The sequence below is a fragment of the Anomaloglossus baeobatrachus genome, chromosome 2 (assembly GCF_048569485.1).
Source record: "Anomaloglossus baeobatrachus isolate aAnoBae1 chromosome 2, aAnoBae1.hap1, whole genome shotgun sequence".
Taxonomy (NCBI): Eukaryota; Metazoa; Chordata; class Amphibia; order Anura; family Aromobatidae; genus Anomaloglossus; species Anomaloglossus baeobatrachus.
The window spans coordinates 118,811,906-118,835,693 of NC_134354.1; the positions used below are offsets into that span (position 1 = coordinate 118,811,906).

Sequence of the window (23,788 nt, forward strand, 5' to 3'; positions counted from 1 at the left end):
CTTCCCCTGCCCTTCCCCAGAACGTTATGCCCTATGGAGCAATAACACAGGAAGCGCTGTAAAGAATTCAATTAGCAGAGGCTGCTATGTTTGCAGATGGGAAACTTGTGCTGGACATTTAACCTGGTATTCGCTGTGACACTGTGGCTGATATCACTTGTAACAAGCCCAATCAATGAATTATCATGCCCCATATAATAGTGAGATTCGCGGACATTGTTCTCTGGGGAAATACTTGCATTGTTCATGATTAATCCAGACTCGATGTGTCTATTCCTGTTTTGGACATCACTTCTGTAACTTCTGCCTGTAATTTCTGTGCTGTATCATTACTGTGACTATTAATCATGTCATTTTACTTCCCATTGGTCGTTATGCTCTGATGTGACATCATTTCTTTTTGTTATAGTTTGCAGAGATATCACTGTTTATTGTCTCATCTTTGTATTGTGACGTCTGTGTTTTTCTTTGTCTCTTGATTGTATTCATTTTTCTTGAAATGGAATATCATTGTATTGTCCATATTTATTTTAGTTAAAGGTTTGTTTCCAGCATACATCTTCAGGATTGCACCATTCCCCTGCCTTCTGGCTTCCCAGCTGCCAGGTGGCTCTATACTTCTGATGACTGACAGTTCAGACCAGTGGCATGGTGAACATGGTGGTCCAAACCGTCTGCTCTCAGTATCAGGCCTACGACACCCGGCATGAAAATCGAAGCGGGTGGAATGCAATAAAACATCGCATTCCTCTCGGACCAATATTACTCTATGTGCCAGCACCTGTGAGCAATTATTTTCTCAGCCCTAATCGGACCAAGAAAACAGTCGCAGCATGCTGAGGGTGTAATGCGATCCTTGTTTCTCTCGCAACAATTCAAGTCTATGAGGCGAGAGAAAAATCGCACTGCACTCCTCGCAGTACACCGGTGTACTGTGAGAGCAGGGCAAGAATGGCAATAGCTGGCTACGGAGGAGAGAGGGAGATAAATCCCTCCCTCTCCTCCGCAGCGCTGGCCCTCCCCTGCTCAGTGCTGGCCCGCCCCCCACAGCTGTGGTCCGATCGCATGAGCGTGAGCCGAGTGTCATGTGAGGATCGCAGTAGTCTTTGTGTGGCCCCGGCCTCATAGGCAGTATCAGAAGAAGGCAGGGGCACTAACGCTGTCTGGATGTAGAGATGTGGTCAGACTCAGACCAATACTCGCATGCTTTTTAGAGCTTAGAATTACTGTATTTGTTATGTTGAAGATCCGTCACCTCTGATTTTTTTCAGCAGGACATTATCACTGCCTGACTAATTCTCACATGCAGGCTAATCAGGCTAATCTGTGTAACCCTGCCCCCCACTGATTAGCAATTTGCTGACAATGCACAGAGTACACAGAAAGCTGCCAACAGTGATGTGGGCGGGGTTATGCACAGCTCAGCATTCAGAGAACTGTTAGAGCTATACGAGATAAAACAAGTATTCCATCAAAACTGCACCAAGCAGTCTTGTTAATGATACATAGTTGGATTCCGGCTCTCTTGCCCTATATAATGCAGCTCCCTGATTATATATCAAAAAAACCTGCTGACAGATTCCCTTTAAGCTTCTCATATTCATTAAATAACTGTTGGCCAAATGTTCAAATGGGCATCTGCTATTTCACCCGATTCTGCCAATTTCTCCCAATTTGCATGTTTACTTCTGTGGTGAGTTAAATAAACCTCTGTAAAAGTTGTCTTTTCTCCCTGGGACAAAATTGGGCATGCAAAAATTCAAAATGTCCAATCTATGTTTCTCCTTCACAAATGATTGGCAAACAATCTATTTCAGGCTGTGTTCTCACAATATCTATGGAGATTGTGTTTTAATGGTTATAATGGTTATATGATCATAGGCCCTACTTGTCCATTGGGAAGCATTGAAGTTCAGTTAACGTCAGAGTAATGCAAAAATCTGAACAATAAGGCCACGTGCATCCAAAGCACTGCAAACACTGATCGTGGGCACACACCCTTGGAGGAGAAGTATAATAGAAACACAGGCACCACGTCTGCATTTGTTACCCACTCCTGGTTTTGGCTACCAAGGTAATAATGCCAGGGTAGAGTTTAGTGTAATTTTACAGTTACAAATAGTAGTCAGTACTCAAAACTGAACATAAGTGTCAGATTTTACAGACCTTCCGTCTACAATAACTTCACATAACAAAACAATGTATTATAATGGCTGGAAAGTCATATATGCATACAGTGGTCCCCAAATCTGTGGCTCATGGCTCCATGATATGTGGCTTGAGGCTGTCTGCCAACTTGTTGCATCGGCACTTGGTCTTGCAAACAGCTATGAAGTGCAGGTCTCCAAATGTCGAATTTTTTGAGTAGCCCCACACAGAAGAGCAGATCTGGATATACTAGTCTTGGGGGGTTTAGGCATAATTTTAGTATGGTAAATGAACAAATGAATCAAATGAACGTATAGCATTCAATGCCAGTGCATCAGATGCGATATGCTAATGACTCTCGGCTCCCGCTGTGCTGCCAGCGTGAGCTGAGTGTCATGCGACTGTGACCCGATCCTACAGCTGCGGAGAGGAGGGAGGGATTCATTTTCCCATCTTCTCCATTGTCAGCTGATATGATTATCGCACTGCACTCCAGTGTCATCCAAGTGCAGTCCGATGTTTCTCTCGCACCCATAGACTTGTATGGGTGTGAGTGACACGTCTCTCTCTGACAATCACAGCATGCTGTGACTTTTCTCACATCCAGAATCTGGATGAGAAAAAAGCTGACCAACTGCTCTGCCTTATTGACTAACATTGGTCCGATTGCAATGCGAGATTTTGTCGCATTGCACTTGTCCAATTCATACGCTCGTGTGAGCATACTATAAAGGTCAGAAAGGTTGGGGACCACTGCTGTATAAGTATATAGAGCATGTAAATGTACATATGTGTGTGTATGTCAATGTGCATAAGTGTAACTGTACATATGTGTGTGTATGTGTATGCTGAATAAGTGTAAATGTACATATGTATGTACATGTGTATGCTGCATTAGTATAAATGTTATTGTACATATCTGTGTGTGTATATGTGTATGCTGTATAAATGTAAATGTGCATATGTGTGTGTATAAGTGTAAATGTACAATATGTGTATACAGTATGTGTATGCTGTATAAGTGTAAATGTACTTATGTGTGTATAAGTGTAATTGTACATATGTGTGTGTATATGTGTTTACTGTATAAGTGTAAATGTACATGTGTGTATATGTGTATGCTGTATAAATGTAAATGTACATATGTGTGCATAAGTGTTAATATACGTATGTGAGTGTATATGTGTATGCTGTATAAGTGAAAATGTACTTGTCTGTGTATATATCTGTATGCTGTATAAATGTAAATGTACATGTGTGTGTATGTGTAGGCTGTATTAGTATATATGTACAGTATATCTACATATGTGTGTGTGTATACATACAGTATATGCTGTAGGTTACATGCCTGACAGATCCTGATGTCTGCATTATTCTTTCCAACATACACCTTGTTCATGTCCTCTGCCTTTTATTCTGGCCTACTTATATCTGGCAGAGTGGCGGAATGACATTTATTGTGATATGTCGTGTGGATGTGGCAGGATAAAGAATGTTCAAGGCTTCACAAATGTCATTTCCCAGACTAAGATGACAGTACGGCTTGTGTCTGGGAGACAACTTGCAGTGACTGCTGTGTAGCCTCTACAGCCTCAGGTAATGTGAGATATATATCAGTCTCTGGTGAGTAAGTCATTGTATGATACCGCCTTGTAGTGCGCTCTGGGACTGCATGAACTATACATCAAAACTTAACCTGATGAACTTTAGATATTGTTTCTTCGGAGGTAAATGAAGATTAGGTTTCAGAAAGCTATGGCGAGCTATTATGATGGAATATCTTGGCATGACTGTAGATTTTGTATCTGCTAAGCAGTACAGGGTCAGAGTCATTTATAGTGAAAAAAAAGCAGAAGATAAAGAACATAATGAGCAGAATTTCTTATGGTGAAATACTCATGTGGCGCCCTGGACTAGCCAGGTCGTCACAGGTACTACAACACACACCCCCACCCCGAGACAGGCACATCAGCCAAACACAAAACACTTGTTGCCTCCCTCCAGGGGCTGATGTCCACACCAGGTGGGGCGGAGCCAGGTGGTTGGCCCCACCCACTGAGGAGTTCACAGTCCTGGAGGCAGGAAGCAGTAAGCAGATAGAGTCAGGGAGTTGAAGTGTGCAGAGCTACTGCTGGTGTCCGGGTGTGTGGCCCAGGCACTGACAGCAAGGTTGGCAGACGGTGGTGGCCGTCTGCAGGAGAGGCGAATCAACGTGGAACCGTAGGACTGGGGTCGGGCGGTGGCCCGCTGGTACCGAACCGGGGAGCGAAGTGAAGCCAGCACACACAGGCAGGGCCTGCGGACCCCGACCAGGCTTGGAGTCGCCGTTAAAGGTCAAATCCATCAGTGACCGGAACCCCAGGGGTTTCCTAGCAGCCAAGTCCCGATAGAAAGCAACCGTCCGACCAGCAGAAGGAAATACAGCTACCGCCAAAGCTAGAATTCCAAAGGGCCAGAGCCTGTGGGCAAAAGGGCTCCTCCGGCGTATATACACGCTGGGGAGCGGGTTACCGGTGGGAAGCCATCAGAGCTAACATACATAAAGGTGCAGGGAAAGGCAGCCACCGCCAACTGTCCGGGAGAAGCCACAGCAGCCGGCTGCGGGACCCGTCCATCCAGCCGTTTGGTTTACCAGAGACTTTGCGTGCATCTGTTGCTGAGTGAGTACACCAGTGTCATCCAGCACCGCGCTGCGCTGTCCCTGCACCTTACTGGCCCTGCCTCCCCGTCACCTCACCGGGTCCCGGGACCACCAACCCCTACCCACGGAGGGGGAAAACAACATCCCAGCTGCTCCCTACCATCGCTCCCGGGATCCCCGTCATCAGCAGCGGTGGTGCCCACCTTCACCACAACCCGTGGGTGGCGTCACGGACTAAATCCCCAAACCAAACCACCCCTTTCACTCACGGGCGAGGAGCACCGCTCGAGTCCCCGGATCCGGCCCACCGCTCGAGCCACCGAGCAGCAGCAGCGCCGGACCCGAGCGTTAGCGAGCGCAGCGCCCCGCCGCCCGCGACACTCATATACCTGAATATCAAAGATTCATTACATAGCTTAGATATTCCTAAAACCGTGACTAAGCAGTGAGCTGTCAGTCAAGCAGATGAAGGCGAGGCTGAGTGGGTAATGGAGCCAGAGAGGCAGAGGTTGGGGAGTGCTCCCATCACGCCCAGAGCATTTTAGACTCATTTGTATATGAATTAAAACAGGAATTTTTCAGTCAAGGAGCAACAGATTGCATAAGTAAAGGTCAGGATGTAAACTCAAAATCACTAAAACAAGCACAAAACTTTGTATTGGACATAAAATAGTAAAATTAGAGCCCAAATCCATTGCTGTATTTGCTACAAACTGTTCTCTATGGAATATATTAATGAGGTTCTTAGTGCCCCCTTGGCATGGCCGAGTAGTTTAGTACACCTTCCCACCTACTTAATTCTCTATCTATCTCCACCCACCTTTTCCTTGATTGACAGCTCTGGCTTCATAGGAGGAGGGCAGCGATAAATAGAAAAAAAGATGCACTCAACTGGGTGGTGCAGGTGTACTCAACTACTCAATGGCCCAGGGTGCTGCACCGAACAACTCATTAGGCTAAGTTCACACTTCCGTTGTTCTGCATCAGTCACAATCCGTCGCCTTGAGGAATTACGGTATCCTGCAAAATATTTAGCAGGAATCTGTTTTTTCCCCCATAGACTTCTATTAGCGATGGATTGTGACTGATGGCCCTGCGTTGCATCCGCCGCGTCACGGATCAGTCGTTTTCTGACTGACCGTCAGGCTGTAGGAACTCACATTGTAATGTGTTTTGTGTGCAGCGGATCGTTTTTTTTACTGTGAGCATGCGCATAGTAAAAAACCATGATCGACTGTAAATTCAGTTCCAGCGGCAGGAACAATCAGCTGATCGCCTGGCGGCCGGCTTTTGTGAGCGATCAGCTGATCTCCTGGCAGCTGGCTTTTGTGAGCGATCAGCTGATCTCCTGGCAGCTGGCTTTTGTGAGCGATCAGCTGATCTCCTGGCAGCTGGCTTTTGTGAGCGATCAGCTGATCTCCTGGCGGACGGCTTTTGTGAGCGATCAGCTGATCTCCTGGCAGCTGGCTTTTGTGAAGTGAACGATCAGATGATTACTTGACGGCCGGCTTTTGTGAACGAGCAGCTGATCGCTCACAAAAGCCAGCCGCCGAGAAATCAGCTGATCATTCACAAAAGCCAGCCACCAAGCAATCAGCTGATCATTCACAAAAGCCAGCCGCCGGCCAATCAGCTGATCATTCACAAAAGCCAGCCGCCGAGCAATCAGCTGATCATTCACAAAAGCCAGCCGCCGGGCAATCAGCTGATCGTTCACAAAAGCCAGCCGCCAAGCAATCAGCTGATCATTCACAAAAGCCAGCCGTCGAGCAATCAGCTGATCATTCACAAAAGCCAGCCGCCGAGCAATCAGCTGATCATTCACAAAAGCCAGCCGCCGAGCAATCAGCTGATCGTTCACAAAAGTCAGCCGCCGGGCAATCAGCTGATCGTTCACAAAAGCCAGCCGCCGAGCAATCAGCTGATCGTTCACAAAAGCCAGCCACTGGGCAATCAGCTGATCGTTCACGAAAGCCGGCCGCCAGTAAAACAGTAAAAAAAAAGAAAAACAACAGATCCGTTTTTTTGCAGCATCAGTCACATCAGTTGTGCCACTCTCTGCAACACATCCGTTGCATCAGTCACACAACTGATTGTGACTGATGCAAAACAACGGAAGTGTGAACTTAGTGTTAGTAGTGATGAGCGAATACTAAATATTCAGGTTTGGATTAGTCTTACCGAATACCTAGTACTATTTCAGTATTCGTCACAAATAACAAACTAATGTAAGTCACTGGGGAACCTGAGCATTTTTCTGAGAAATCTTCATGGGCAATGCTCGGGTTCCCCATTAAACTCGTTATTTGTGAAGAATATTGGAAAAGTACTAGGTATTCGGTAAGAATAATCCAAACCCAATGATTTAGTATTTGTTCATTACTACTCATTAGCAATTTTAACTAAAGAACAATTTCTGACAAAAGCAGCAATGGATCTGGCCATTAACGGAACGATTTTTATTAGGGCTTTCTGCTGACAGATTCCCTTTAAAGGAACATTAGTCCGAGTTGTATTTCAGAATAGTAGAGGTGCAGGATGAGTGCAATATGTCTTCACTAAAGAAATACAAGCAATACAACTTGTATTTTATCATGGTAAATTGGGTTTTACTATTAGCCTGTATACATTCGATTTTCATCAGATGTCATTATTGTGCTACTTACACACATAGTAGTGGCTATACAGAAAAACAGACCATCTGTATCTCCACTGACAGTAACAAACTAGGCCAAGTATCCTAATTTGCCTGTGCAGACTGCTTCTTGTTAGGTAAGCAGCATACCCACTCTTTTCCTAGAAATGTGTTATTGTTTCCGCCTGTCAGCTGTATAAGAGATATCTGGAAACTTGTCATTTTCCTACCTGGAAATTCTGGATCTGTCATGTACACAGAACGTCTGAGCTGTTCATGAATGGCTGATAAGTGTAGACAATCAATCAAAACATGAAATGATAATTACTGGAATGTTAATGAAGATATTCAGGATAATTTGATTGTAGCCTTCACCGTGTGGAATTCAAATGTAATACAAGTATGTAATATATACTGTATATATATTCATCTATGGATGTGACTGGCTTTCATGTAGTAAATTCCCACATTTCTTTACCGACACGTTTCAGTGTGCCACTATCTGGTTACCTAAAAAGACTGATGGAAATCTGATTTTAATTCACGGCCACATAGAGGAAGTGATAGACAACTACATGGTGCGCATTCTACAGTTGTCACTCTCTTACTGCCCCACTTTTTCTACCACATCAATCCACCATATTCCTTTTCTAGATCGCACAAGGCAGTTAGCTAGAGGCGGTGATCCATTACATCTATGTGCAGAAGGCCTGTTACCTAAAGAGGTGGTCCACTACAATGTATAGTGGCCACATCAATTTAAAGCTGACGCAGAAGGCTTTTTCAAATACCTTCTGTTACCAATTCTGCCTCTGAGTGGCACTATCACTGTCTGCTGAGTCCCCATCATGTGACCCTCGGCTGCAGCGGCGTCTGATGTCCAGTGATGTCACATCAAGTTCCGGAATTAGAAGTTGACCATGCATCACCGAGGTGTGACCCAGTCTCCCTGAGTTACAGGGCTGTGGGCAGAATTTCACCACACATCACAGCCCATCATTTTGTCGCACGCTCTCTCCTTCACTGCTTTCCTTAACAGAGCGCCACAAGTATGGGTGAAGCCGGGCTCTGATGTGCAGTGAAACTTCGCCGACAGCCCAGTCACTCAGGGAGACTGCAGCCCACCTCCATGATGCGGGTCAACTTCCAATTCCGGAACTTCACGTGATATCACTGGACATTAAAGGCCGCTGCAGCCTGGGTCACGTGATGGTGATTGAGCGGACAGCGATAATGCCGCTAACCGGCAGAATTGGCAACAGAAGGTGTGGTACCCTTGGGCTTCAAGCGCCACAGGGTATAACACCACTTTTATGGGGTAATATCTATCCTGGGTCAGGAGGGGGTTAACCTGCCAGTGTCTTCACAAAACACACACAAACAACAGCAGGTGCTTACTCACAGGAGGTTGGACTACAGCAGACAGGGTAGCCAGCCATCACGAAGCATGGCACTTCCCCAGTCGCTAGGACAACCACCGTGGACGGTCACCACATGGGGTAGAAGTAGGCGTAACCATCACACTTAGACAGAGCCTTCCTGGGCACAGCTTGGGATAACACCTAGCACTCACAACTGGAGTTAGTGTTTCTCTCTCTTCATGGGCCCGTGGCTTGGAGCAGGAGGCGGTGACCGCCGACTATCCAGGATTGGCCGGAGCCCATTGTGGCAGAGAATGGTGCCTCGGGCAGCGTCTAATAGACTTGTGAGTAAACAGACTTGGAACCGCAGCCCCTGCCTCTGCCTCTCCTTTACCGATGCCGACACCCAGCGCTACAGTGCCAACAGGGACTACCACCAAACCCCCGCCATCCTACCGGGATAATCCCGCTTCACCTGTGGGGAGTGACACCATACCTGCTGCACCTGACATCTGCCCCGGTGACAGACCCTGCAGCAGTGGCCCCCATCCCTGGCCGCGTACCACAGATGGCGTCACGATCCTAATAGACTTTCCTAACCCTCGACTATTATCTCCATCCTCCCTGCCACTCTCCAATGCTCCTTCCTGTATGCCTTGGGGCAACAGAACCGGGCCAGGCCACCCTGTGACAATGAAGAGGATCTGCACCCGCGGCCAGGCAACGAGTAGGTTAAAACATCTGCCCCGTGGGGCGCTACAAAGATATTTAGAAAAAGCCTTCTTCCTTGGCATTAAATCTTTGTGACCACAATACATTGCAGTGGACCACCTCTTTAAAACTGAAACAGCAAGGCTTTTTCTTACCATACATAATCAGAAATAAAGCAACCATTATGCATTTAGTAGTATTGAATACAACAACTGTATTTCGTGAATGGCTGCAAACCTTTAGGTGCCCATAGCTGTGGGCCGAGCAACTTATTTGGCTGCCATCCATTCTAGCCAACCTCCTCATTCCACTGAGTCATGTGTTTTCAATAGGTATAGATGAGTAATCCACAACCAGATCTCTCTGATGGTGGAGATTTATCCACTCTGATAACAAAAGAATCAGAGACTGAAATCCTACATGCCCAATGCTGGGGAAGAGTTGGAAGGGATGACACATACAGTATAAGGGTAAGTTCACACAGTGCGTTTTTCGCGGCGTTGTTGCGCAGTTTTCGGGTGCGTTTTTGCTCAGAAAACTGCATGAATTTGCTTCCCCAGCAAAGTCTATGAGTTTTCATTTCTGCTGTCTGCACACAGCGTTTTTTTTCAGCTGCGTTTTTGTGGTGCCACAAAAACGCAGCATGTCAATTATTCCCGCGTTTTTCACTGCGCTTTTCATCCATTGAGTGCAATGGGATGTTGAAAGACGCAATGAGAAACGCAAATAGCTGCGTTTTGGTGCGTTTTGGTGCGTTTCTAAGACCAAAAACGCAGCTATAAACGCAGGAGGTGGGTAGTAAAGTGACGTGTACAGGAAGAGGATTCCTTCTGTCAGTAAATACAGAAGCGTGAATCCTCACAGTACCGTCACCGCCGCTTCCACCTCCCGTCCTGGGCATGTATGCTGCCGTGCGGCGCCATGTCTGGGCGGGAGGTGGAAGCGGCTGTGAAAACAAAAGTTAACAGTAAAAAACAAAAAAAAAAGTTATACTCACCTGTCTGCAGACTCCCGGTGCCATGCCCGCTCCCATCTCTACGCACGGTATCGCCGCTCCGGGTGTGTGCAGTCTCCCCGGGCAGTACAATAGATGCAGGACCTGGCGATGGATCACCTGATGCAGTCACCTGACGCATCAGGTGATCGTAAGTATCGCGGTGACGCGGGCGCCTGGCCGGCTTCACCTATCAGCGGATGCGTCAGGAGACTTCATCCCTGATTACCGGCAGCTGCTGCAGCGATCGGACAGGATCAGACTCCTCCAATCGCTCTAGGAGCTGCTGGTAATCAGCACATAAGTGAGTATTTTTTTTTTTTGCACTTATGCATCATCTGATTGTATAAGCGGCTTTTATACAATCAGCTGATGTGTGATGTGATTCAGCCCCTGGAACCTGACACATCATCTGATCGCTTTGCCTTCCAGCAAACCGATCAGATGATATTGGATCCGGATTGGACGGCGCGGGACCCTTGACCCAGGATTACTGCGGAGGGGGGTTCTTTATTTCAATAAAGATGGAGTTACTAATTGTGTTGTGTTTTATTTCTAATAAAAATATTTTTCTGTGTGTTGTGGTTTTTTTTATCTTTACTAGAAATTCATGGTGGCCATGTCTAATATTGGCGTGACACCATGAATTTCGGGCTTAGGGCCAGCTATACAGCTAGCCCTAACCCCATTATTACCCAGCGAGCCACCCGGCATCAGGGCAGCTGGAAGAGTTGGATACAGCGCCAGAAGATGGCGCTTCTATGAAAGCGCCATTTTCTGGGGTGGCTGCGGGACTGCAATTCACAGCGGGGGTGCCCAGAAAGCATGGGCACCCTGCACTGTGGATTCCAATCCCCAGCTGCCTAGTTGTACCCGGCTGGACTCAAAAATTGGGCGAAGCTCACGTCATTTTCTTTTTTAAATTATTTCATGAAATTCATGAAATAATTAAATAAAAAGGGGTTCCCTATATTTTTGGTTCCCAGCCGGGTACAAATAGGCAGCTGGGGGTTGGGGGCAGCCCGTACCTGCCTGCTGTACCCGGCTAGCATACAAAAATATGGCGAAGCCCACGTCATTTTTTTTGTTTGGGGGGGGCAAAGAAATCCTGCATACAGTCCTGGAAGGAGGATGCGGACCTTGTAGTTCGACAGCTGCTGTCTGCTCCCCTGCATACACTATTGGATGGAGGATGCTGAGCCTTGTAGTTCGACAGCTGCTGTCTGCTCTCCTGCATACACTATTGGATGGTGGATGCTGAGCCTTGTAGGTCTGCTCCCCCTGACTCTCCCTCAAGCATACAGTCCTGGATGGAGCATGCTGAGCCTTGAAGTTCTGCAGCTGCTGTCTGCTCTCCTGCATACACTATTGGATGGAGCATGCTGAGCCTTGTAGTTCTGCAGCTGTCTGCTCTTCTGCATACACTAGTGGAGAATGAAGAACACATTGAAGAAGGAAATGACATCAGACCTTTTTTTTTTGTTCACTGATAAAAAATGCATAAAGACGCAGTGAGCAAAAACGCAGCAAAACGCAGCAAAAAAACGCACCAAATCGTGGCAAAACGCGTGCGTTTTTGCCACGTTTTTTTGACGCGGGTGCGTTTTTGTGCGGTTTTTGCCGCAAAAAACGCACAAAAACGCAGCGTCAAAAAAACGCAGTGTGTGAACCTAGCCTAAGCTAGCTGATCCTTCTGAAGTTTGCAGGTGATGTATGCCAGGTCTTTCAGACTGCACATTGATGACATATGACTAGTGATGGGCAAATAATGAAATATTCGGGTTTGGATTATTCGTATCGAATACCGAGTACTATTCCAGTATTCGTCACGAATAATGAAACTAATACAAGTCAATGGGGAACCCGAGCATTTTTCTGGGAAATCTTCAAGAAAATTGCTTGTGTTCCCCCCTGCATTAGGTTTGTTATGTGTGACGAATACTGGGATAGTAATTGGTATAAATAACCCAAACCTGAATATTTCACTATTCGCCCATCACTACATATGTAATTTTCAGTTGTTCCTATACTCAAACACAAACCTAGTGTCCAATTGATACCCAGGATGAGCAATGTTCTAGATAAATTCTTAAAGTATATATACTGAACATACATGTCTAAATATACACTACTATTATGCAAAATTCCATGGGATAACTATAATTGCTTGGTATGCATTAATCACTTGCATAGAGCAAACTAATACTTAGTATGTAAGTCAATTATACTCTTAGAATAATTAACCAGTATATTAGCTCTTGTCATGATACACTTGTACATATCCCTACTTCTGTACAGGCCTCTAACTGGATCTTTTATAATAAAACTGTAGGTCCTGAAATGTGAATGAAATCTATCCCAGCCAATTTTACTAAAATAAAAGTATACTCATTATATTTAGGGATGATTGAATACCTCAAATATTCGGCGTCGCGAATATCCGACGAATAGGTCGCCGCTATGTGAATATTCGATTCGCAATGTAAGTCTATGGGAAGCCTGAATAGTTCCGAATATTTGTTATTCGGGTTTCCCATAGACTTACATTGCGCATCAAATATTTGCGAATAGTCGAATAGCGGCGACCTATTCGGAAAATATTCGCGAAGCCGAATATTTGAGGTATTTGATCATCCCTAATTATATTATGATTACAAACAGCAAATATAAAGTGTCCATTCTACTTTTCTATCTAGAGCCACCAGTAAGTACAAGTATGTTATAGGATTGCTGTTCTCTAATATAATAAGGCTATGCGCGCACTAGAAAAGTGATTTTTCTCAAGAAAATTTCTTGAGAAACTTCTGGGAGTTGAAGATTACCGCACCTGCGGTAAAAAAACGCACCAAAACCGCAGGAAAAACGCATGCGTTTTTGCCGCGTTTTTGCAGCGTTTTTTCCGCAGGTTGGTACCTCCGTTTTTTTATGCTGTAACTGCAATAAATAATATAGATAATAGATAGATAATCGATACATAGATAGACAGACAGATAATGGATAGAGGGAAAGATGGATAGATGAATAGATAGATAGATAATAGATGAGAAAGACCTATATAATGTCCCACCCCCCTGCATATTCTAAGCTGGCACCCTTTAGTGACTTTCATGTGGCACTAAAGGGTGCTTAGCCTTGTATTTAGCCAAAAAATAAATAATTAATTAAAAAAAAACAACGTGGGATCCCCCCTATCTTTTGTAGCCAGCTAGGGTAAAGCAGACGGCTGCAGCCTGCAGACCACATCTGGCAGCTTTACCTTGGGTGGTAATCCAAAATAGAGGGCACCCCACGCTGTTATTTTACATTAAATAAATAATTTAAAACAAAAAACGTTGCGTCCCCCCCAAATTGGATCACCAGCCAAGGTAAAGCGGACAGCTGTGGTCTGGTATTCTCAGACTAGGGAGGTCCATCGTTATTGGACACTTCCCAGCCTAAAAAGAGCAGGCCACAGCCGCCCCAGAAGTGGCACATCCATTAGATGTGCCAATCCTGGTGCTTCGCCCCAATTCATCCCGTTGCCCTGGTGCGGTGGCAAACGGGGTAATATATGGGGTGGATGCCAGATGTGTAATGTCACCTGGCATCAGGCCCTGGGGTTATTGATGTCATGGCGTCTATAAGATACCCGACATCACAAACCCAGTCAGTAAGAAATAAAAAACAGACAACAAAAAAAGTTTTATTTGAAAAAACACTCCCCAAAACATTCCCTCTTTCACCAATTTATTGAAAAGAACAATCAATTCCAGGTCCAGCATAATCCACTAAGGGGTTCCCACGGTGATCCATAGCATAGTCACTGTCCCAGTCAATGAACAACAGAATGTTCCCCATTGGCTGGGAGAGTAGTGCAGTGACCTGAGCTAACATCAATAGGTCAGCCCAGGTCACTGCAGGGGATGCCGAGCGCTGACTTCAGGAGGTTAGATGAGATCACTACCTGCAGTGACGATCTCCTGTTCTGCTGACGTCAGCGCTCTCACTGCCTTCTATGCCCGCTGCGTTCTCAGCAGTATCGCGAGAGCCCGTGACGTCACCGCTAGTGACAGTCTCGGGCCACCCGCGAGACGGGCATAGACGGCAGTGACCGCGCTGACGTCAGCAGTGCAGGAGATCGTCACTGCAGGTAATGATCTCATCTAACCTCCTGACAGCAGCGCTCGGCATCCCCGCAAACCGCAGGGCAGTGATGAACATTACCGCAGGTAAAACGCGGCTATACCGAGGGTATACTGCACATCATTTGCTACCTGCGGTATACCTGCGGTATTTCGAGATTACAGTACAGTGAATGGAGTGAAATACCGCAGGTACCTGCGGAAAAGAAGTGACATGCACATTTTCTCAAGAAATTTTCTCAAGAAATTCTGCAGAAAGAATTTTCTTGAGAAAAAAACGCAGTGTGCGCACAGATATTTGTTTTTTCCCATAGGTTTTGCTGGGAAATGTCTGCAGAAATATTACAAACATTTCTCAAGAAATTTCTGCAGCAAAACCGTGGGTAAAACCGCGGGTAAAAATGCTTAGTGCGCACAGGGCCTAAGGGGGCAATCCTGATAACACCAAAAGGGAATATATACTATATATTTAATCACTTGATTCAGGTTTTTCCATTCAGTCCCATTATCACAGGTGTATAAAATCCAGCCCGTCACCATGTTGTCTGCCATTACTAACATTTGTGAAAGAATGGCTCGTTTTAATGTTCTCACTGATAATTAACACCTCCCGGTAATAGGTCGTCACCGGTGTAACAAGTCAGTTCATGATATTTCTTTGCTTATAAAAATTTTCCAGGATTACCTGTTATTGATATTACTGAAAAGCCCCAGGATATCCCAATCACCATCCATATGGATTCAGCCATTTCCTCTGCTTTAGTGGTAGAGCCTATATAGCACATGGCTCATCTAAAATTTATTTCCAATCCCATATAACAATTTTTTAATCCCTTAATTACTTTTCATTACTTTTTCCTCTACTAAGAAATCAATTGGGATCCTAAGCTAATGATCAGAGCATTGATTAACAATAGGAAAACAACTGATTATATATGGGGGGGATTAGGCTGGATTCACATTGTGTTTTAGCCTACGGTCAATGGCTCTGTTGGTGCTTATGTCTGAAGCTCAAGAAAGTGGGATTCAGATGTATACGCTGACAAAGCCATTGATTGTAGTGACACAGACGGAGTCACATTGTGCTCTGTCGGACATCATTTTCAGTTGTTTCTGCCTATTGAAGGTGGGCTCCATAATGTAATCGACTGTGTCTAAGAACCCACCTCAAATAGGTAAATATGGGCTAAAATGATGTTCGACACAAACACTGCCCCATCAACGTGTACATCCGAATCCAGGTTTCCAAACACAAGACGATATAGAGCCACTGACCGTAGACTAAAACACAATGTGAATCCAGCCTAATACTTTGCATATAGTGCAGCTTTGCAGTCTACAGCATATTCTTATTGCAGAGAACACTATTGCCATTTGAGTTTTTAATGGTATTTTTACAGCTTCTTTTGTAGTCCGTACTTCATTTTAACTGTGCTGGATAATTTTATTATCTTGTTACTTATAGGTGAGGTGTTTGATGTGGTATACCAATGTAGTGCCCTACCGGGCAGGTCTTTTAACCTACTTGTTGCCTGGCCGGGGGTGCAGATCCTCTGCGTTGTCACGGGGTGGCCTGACCCGGTTCCATTGCCCCGAGGCATACAAGAGGGTAGGGAAAGGATGGGAGGCAGGACAGAGGATAGGGGTGGTAGTGACGGTTAGGAAAGTCTTTTAAGATCGTGACGCCACCTGTGGTACGCGGCCAGGGATGGGCCGCCGCTGCAGGGTCTCTCACCGGGGCAGTTGTCGAGTGCAACCGGAATGGTGTCGCTCCCCACAGGCGGAGCAGTCCCCGAGAGGATGGTGGGGGTGGTAGTAGTCCCCATTGGTGCTCAGCACTGGGCGACGGTGCAAGTAAAGGAGAGGCAGAAACAGGGGCAGTGATTCCAGGACTTTTTACTCACAGATCGTTCAGGTACTGCCCCAGAGCACTGTTCTCCACCACGATAGGCTCCAGCTATCCAGGATTCGTGAAAGGTCAAGTCCGGTGTGTGTGTCAGCCTGTGAGCCCTTTCCTCCTTTGATGCACTAAGTATCAGACGCCCATGGCGTGAAACACTTGAGGGTCCCTGTGTCAGTAAAGTGTCCCATTCTGTATGCTGAGAGCGCGGTTCTGTTGTGGGGCCGTTCCTCATCCCCGGATCCTATATGCTATTTGGCTGCAGACTCGTTGGGATGGGTCTGGTGACTGTTCTAAGCCATTCCCTGCGACCCTTGCAGAGGTGGTAGATAACGTGAAGTATATCTGCCCTAGGATTCTGTATCCCGACAGCACCGATCCTGTGGAAGCAGCTACCCTACTTCTCCCCAGCAACCGTGTTGAACGCCCTGGCCCATAGAGCCGCTCGTGGATTGTCCGCTCTACTCTGTGTCTAAAGCTGTACTTTTTCTGTTGTAGTTGTGTTGTGTGTTCTGAGCTGTTGCCCCCAGCCGCTGCCACAGGCTGGTTCACTACTCTCACTAGGTCAACCTGCTCTTCCCACTGTGTGCTCCTGACTCCGGTTGCTTCTCCCTGACCTTGAGTACCCGATCCCAGTGGATCTGGGGAGCCCCTGGTGCAGCGGCGTCCTGTAAACCCACCGCTGTAATGACCCCCTACTGTGATCCGACCCTGGCCTGGTCCCCATTGGGGAGGGCAACCCACTAACTGTATGTTTGTGTAAGTGGAAACCAGCATCGACCTTCCCTGGATCCGGGATAAGTACTGCACTCTAATGGGAGTGCAGTACCCTGTGGCGCCTGAAGCCACAGCTGCGCCACACAGGGTAATAGCATTCTGATGCTGTGGGGCCACTGCACTGAGATCCCTGCTGTAAGGAGGAACTTATATATGCACTACGTGGTGGTTGGCAGTGGGCCAGCCGTGCCCCATGACTGAAAGTCTGAGTGTCACAATTCCTCTGCCTAGTGCACCTTGGATGCAGTGAATGAAAGTGCCCCATAGAATCTTAGCTGTTACTTGAGTGAGTAACAGTACAATCTAATGCAGGGGTGTACTGAGATGTCAGTGTGTTTATTGGCAGCTCAGCTATTCAGTTTGAGACTTGGACTTGCTGGGCTTCTTCAGGTTTCCCTGTTTTCTGTGATTGCCCAGCTACTTAGCTGAGCAGTCAGTCCCACGTCACTGTCAGTTTTAGCATTTGCTCTTTGGTGCATGTTGGCCTTGTATATTTGTGGTCTGTGTTTTGATCTATTGCTGTGAGATCTTGGGCCTTCTCTGACCATCCATTTGTCTTGCACATTTGCTCTGATCCGCTATCCTCCTGGTATTCTGACCCCGACCCTTGACCTGACTATGCCTTTGTCTTTCCCATTAGTTTACGACATGCTCTGTTGGTATCTGGCCCCAGAATGTTTGACAATCCTGCCTCAATGCTTGTTTGTGAGCAGTGACTAATGTCACACCGAGGCTTCAGGGAGGAATAAAAATCACTTCCTCCTGGCAGCAGGACTCTTAGTGCATTTTTACATGACAGGTTCCCTTTAAAGGAGACTTTTGTCTTTGGTGACGGTACTTTCTACCATAGAGACCTGCTACTTCTGCCTATGGAATGGAAGGGTTAAAGGGAACCAAATATGAGGATTTTCATGTATAAGGTGCAGCCAGTGCAGTACTGGCACTATGAGACACATTGTGTACATACCATCAGGGGGCAGCTCAGATGTTTAGGCAGTGAAATCCAACTTTATAAAGTTTGAAAAATCAAGCACTTTTTGATTGACGTGTGCACCTCTCTCCTAATGTCCGGGCGTGTTATGCACGTGTATCCCCGCCCCCCCGCCGCCGGAGTTGGCACCTGCGCATAGCGCTTATCTCCGACGCCATGTTTCTGAAGCCCGCAGTAGCTAGTATTACCTGCAGCTACGATATCGTGCCGCCCCAGGACACCGTGCCAGCACAGCAGCCGCCTAGGGCACCGGGACGCCACAGGAAAAAGCCGACAGCAGCCTGCCAGCGACATCGGGGGTCAGGTGAGAAGTTCACAATGGACTCACATGACCCTGTGACGGCAGTGCTGTGAGACTCGGTCACAGTGTTCTGGGGCAGCACGATATCGTAGCTTCAGGTAATACTAGCGACTGCGGGCTTCAGAAACATGGCACTGGAGATAAGCGCTATGCGCAGGTGCCAACTCCGGCGCCATGTTTCTGAAGAGAGAAATTTGAATACAACCAGAGAGAGGGAGGAACAGGCAACGGGTGGGGGGATACACGAGCATAACCCTCCCGGACATTAGGAGAGAGGTGCACACGTCAATCAAAAAGTGCTTGATTTTTCAAACTTTATAAAGTTGGATTTCACAGCCTAAACACCCGAGCTGCCCACTAATGGTATGTACACACTGTGCCTGATAATGCCAGTACTGCACTGGCTGCACCTTATATAGGAGAATGCTGATGTTTGGTTCCCTTTAAGTAAGTAGACATTAACTTGTGAATATTAAATAAACTAATACATTGCTTAAATAGGAACTATTACTTTCAATAAACTTTGCATAAGTCAATAGTAAAAGCAAATATAAGAAACTTTGTAATATGTTATTAGAGAAATTTGGGGGTTTTACCCACTTATAAGCCACTTTTTCCCTTCTTCCTATCTTTTAAACACATCTTTCACTCTAAAAAAAAATATTTCAAATCCATCCTGCTGAAGACAAGCCATAGAAGGTGGAAATCATTCAGAGGCAGAGAGATTATCTCACAGCTACACAGTTTAGTACTGCTGTATCATACCCTCCATACCTCTGCTGCTCCTGTCTGTGTTCTTCCAAAGAGAAAAACAGCAGGAATCCCTTTCTTTATGTGTTTATTGTACGGAAACATTAGAGCAGCTTGTCTCCTCACACTACTTCAGAGTCAATTACTATTTAAAGGGAATCTGTCACCAGGTTTTTGCTCCCCCATCTGAGAGCAGCATACTGTAGAGACAGAGATCCTGATTCCAGCGATGTGTCACTTACTGAGCTGTTTGCTGTCATTTTGATAAAATCAATGTTTACTCTGCTGCAGATCTAGCAGTTATACAGAGCTCATGAATATGCGGGACTACCAGGCAGTACACCAAGTAGTCCTGTAATGATAATCTACTGCTTATTAGTGATTTTATCAAAACTACACTAAGCAGCCCAGTAAGTGACACATTGCTGGAATCAGGATCTCTGTCTCTACATTATGCTGCTCTCAGATTAGGTGGCAAAAATCTGGTGACAGATTCCCTTTAAATATAGTCCCTGTTAAGGGGGGAAAAAACTGAAAATGCAGAATACACATTTTCTAATGGCCAGAAATGGTGTTAATATTAGTCACGTACAAACATGACAACTTTGTTAAATGAAAGTATAGATTCCCTTTAATCTGACATATTGCATATAGCACATTACTGCAGCAGGATCTGTAATGGATGCATTTAATCTTTAATGGAAAATGTACAACTTTTCCTTAAAATTACAATTTAATTTTAAGGAAAAGTTACAAATCAAAGAAAAAAATGAAGTTTATACTAGTCCATGGTTTTAGACAGTGTTTCTTCCAGAAATGAGATTATATAGTTAGGGGTAAAATTCCTCCTTAAGATGTGACTAATTGTCAATCTCTGCCAATCTAGTCTAGATCACTTCAATGCTGTTGAGGAGACGGGGTTAGTGCCGCGCAGCCGCCGAATGAATGAGTTGTTGATTAAAAGTATATTCTCTTTATTTTAGTCAACGCATTTCGGAGAACACAATCTCCTTCTTCAGGACAAGAAGAAATCAATAATACATGGATGTACAAAGAGGGAGCCAAATATACATATAAGTACACGCCTCTAGTGTAGGTGGTGTACTATGTGATTGGCAATTTAGTCTTCTATATATCCATACGTCATCCATCAATTTGTTGCATATAAACATATCTGCGTCCCCAAAATCTGTGGATTATTTTAATATTTAATTAATAGGGATGATCGAATACTTCGATTATCCGGCTTAGTGAATATTTTCTGAATACCTCGCCGCTGTTAGGCTATTCAATGCGCAATATAAGTCTATGTGAAGCACGAATAGTTCCGAATAGTTGTTATTCGGGCTTCCCATAGACTTACATTGCGCATCGAATAGTCAAATAGTGGCAAGGTATTCGGAAAATATTCACGAAGCCGGATAATCAAAGTATTCGATCATCCCTATTAATTAACTCAATAATATATTACTGATCAAGACACATTAGAAACTGTCATCATATTGAGCACTTAAAGAAAACTTTACTTATATAAGGCCTGAGAGTTTATTGCTATATAAAATTATGATTAGCAGATCTGTGAGATCAAAATCCAAATTATCATCGGGATCGGTTATAATAAGATTTTTATCATTTACCTTCATTGTTGGGGGAGCTGTGGCCGGAGGGGACAGGGGGCGGTCCGGTAGGGTAACTTCCGAAGAGTTGGACAGCTCCTGTTTCCTGTCGATACAAAATGGATGATTACTATTAATTATGTTTCCTATATACAGTATAAAAGACATAAAATATCCAAAAAGTTAGAAAATTAGTCTGTATTACCCAATTTAAGGCCTGATATAATAGGTTAGGTTATTTATTAACACACAGTAGTAGTAATGAGTTATGTACACGGCAGAGGGTCTTCTTACCACGGTTTCATCATGGCTTCCCAAATTCCACAAAGGTAAAAAAAATAACAACCAGTGCACCCGGTGCTTCAGCTGGTGACTCGGAGCTTCCCCCACAACGTGTTACAGGTAAAATTAATTTCAGGTGCTTTTCACTCAGGAAAAAGGCAGATAGATTTGTGTTTCCATGACAATCTCATTACGCCAAATTTCCCTCGGCCCTCCCCCCTCCAATCTCCCATCTGGCATGAGCTTGTTATGGGCCACATTCTGTTTGTTTCTGGCTTTCCTGTCTGAGGTATAAAGGATTACACACAGCGCGTATGATAGGAGAGATGCTGGAGACCAACTGAGCACACGGAGGGGAAAACCGGATGCTCCATTGTATCTATGTACTCGCAGAGCGGGAGAGTGAATACAGGGGCATGGAAAGGAAGATGTGTTTGCTTCTGGTTCACTGAATATTATAGCTTGCAGGTGCATTAAGCGCTTAGTAAAAAAAAAAAGGATCCTTCTAAAAGATGGGACGTCGCCTTGTGTTATAGTGTAACAAGATTAAATGGAAGCACGAATGTTATTGATCAGGAAAATAGTGGGATAAACATAAGAAGCTATATTGTAGACCAGCTGTAATGTAGATGTGTAGTGTAAATGTAGCATCCAAAGAAGGGGGTACTCGGTCCCGGGCAGTAACAAATTGGAATGTCACTCTGGTGGCCATTGTCTGGTCCTGTGCTTTTTGTTAATGGGGGTATTTACAGGGGACATAAGAGTTTTTGTCATGTGACGCCATCTGTGGGTTGCGGTTAGGGATGGAGAACCGCTGCTGCTTAATGTAGGTACTCCCAGGGCTGGTGGTAGTTGCAGCTGTGATGGTAGGCCCTCCGCAGGTAGGGCTGTGACTGGGAGATGTAGTGGGGCAATAATGGAGACCACACCAGGGTGTTTTTAACAGTCTCTACTCGCTGTGGACCCAGAGGTTGCTGGTTCAGGCTCCAGGAGGACCAGTGCCAATGTAGTAACCCAGGTTGCTCTCTCCCCGGCACTCTCTATAGATTGAGTCCTCATAGCATGGAGCGTTTGGGGACCCTGACTGTCCATTGTGGGGTACAGTCTCCTCCGTACAGCGGGCAGTGCGGACCCTGCGAGGAGGTAAGTGTCCAAACCCCGATCCTAGTTTACTGCTGATGCCCCCGGATTATTTGGTTTGGTGAAGTCCATGAAGGTGTCCTCACCGGGCAGGTATTTGCCAAACAGTCTAAAACTTGCACTTGATCTAGGGCCCTGTGCCCCGTGCGTGCTCCGGTCCCAGTGGTATCTCGGTACCCGTCCTTGTGACCTCTTTCCTGTGCCCCTGGGGCCACCGTTACACGGACCCAGCTCCAGCACATCTGCACACCTCTCCTCTGTGCTCCCAACGCTATACTCCTCACTACACACTGACCCGTCCCACCAGGCTGTATATACCCAGGGACTTGTTCCCATGGTGACCATCTCCTTACATGGTTCTATGCCCAGTGTGGAAAGGAGAACTAGGATTTAGATTGTGTTTTGGTGGAAAAGGCACTGGTACTCTAGGTGCCAGGGGGTAGGTTCTGCATCCCCAAGAGGATACAGTTCCCTGTAGTGCCCTGAGTGTCTCAGGGGCATAACATAAACACAGTGGTATGTATGCGCATAGATGCCCATCGACGGCCAAGTCAAGGTTGGTGGAGGCACCTTGGAACAAAAATGTTGGATGCCCCTCCCCATTAATAGTAACATATAATGAATGGCTAAATCTGTAGGTCATTATCATTGTAATACAAGGACAGGACAACAATCTCATTTACATGAGCGCAGCATCACGGTCCCCTGAAATCTTCTTGTGCAGAAAATTTGTAACATACGGAATTTTATCTACAATCTCCTTTTCTATATTCAATAAAAATGTACATATGTTCTTCTTATTTCCAGGGACTTTTCATTTGAGGTGGGAAGTCACAGGAGGCTGGGGATGCACTAACTTTTTCTTCCTACTCCCCACCTACTGTCTACTCCCCAAAATCCTATAGAATGTAATCCCGCAAGGGCAGGGCCCTCTTCCCTCTGTACTAGTCTGTCTATTGTAACTTATATATGTATTCTCTATGTAATCCCCTTCTCATGTACAGCACCATGGAATTAATGGTGCTCTATAATAAATAATAATAATAATTCTATTACATCTATTAAAACAGCACATGATTTGAGGGTGGAGCCATGGTCACTTTCCACTTGCATTCCTTGATTACATCCTGTTTCAGGGAGAGTGATGGAGAAGTGATCACAGCTTCTGACCTCGCCTCGAGACGGATGTTTCTTAGCAGGGTGGGCGCTGGGCTCCCAACCCTGCTGGGCCCTGTCATGGTGGCGATCTCTGCAACTACAATCGTTACGCCCCTGCCTCTTGCATCTTCAGACACCATCACTTACATCTTCATTGGCGAAACACTTCTGTAACCGCAGATGCAATCCCGCCTCTTTGCCTGAAATGTATCGTCATCAGGGGATGGTAATAGAAGCAGGGTGAGTAACAGCAACACCGTTC

The 23,788-nt window shown here is 45.6% G+C and overlaps 1 protein-coding gene across 8 annotated transcripts in view; it reads right to left on the reverse strand.

Annotated features, from left to right (window-relative positions):
* The window catches only part of RAP1GAP2 (RAP1 GTPase activating protein 2), a 1,154,914-nt gene that overhangs the window by 347,430 nt on the left and 783,696 nt on the right, over window positions 1-23,788 (reverse strand). For 7 of the 8 annotated variants that reach the window (XM_075335284.1, XM_075335285.1, XM_075335283.1 and 4 more), the window contains one exon: window positions 20,968-21,052. In XM_075335284.1, the coding sequence (XP_075191399.1) occupies window positions 20,968-21,052 (85 nt within the window). Of the gene's footprint in view, window positions 1-20,967; window positions 21,053-21,240; window positions 21,297-23,788 lie in introns of those variants that run through there. The other variant, XM_075335286.1, reaches the window with a different exon arrangement.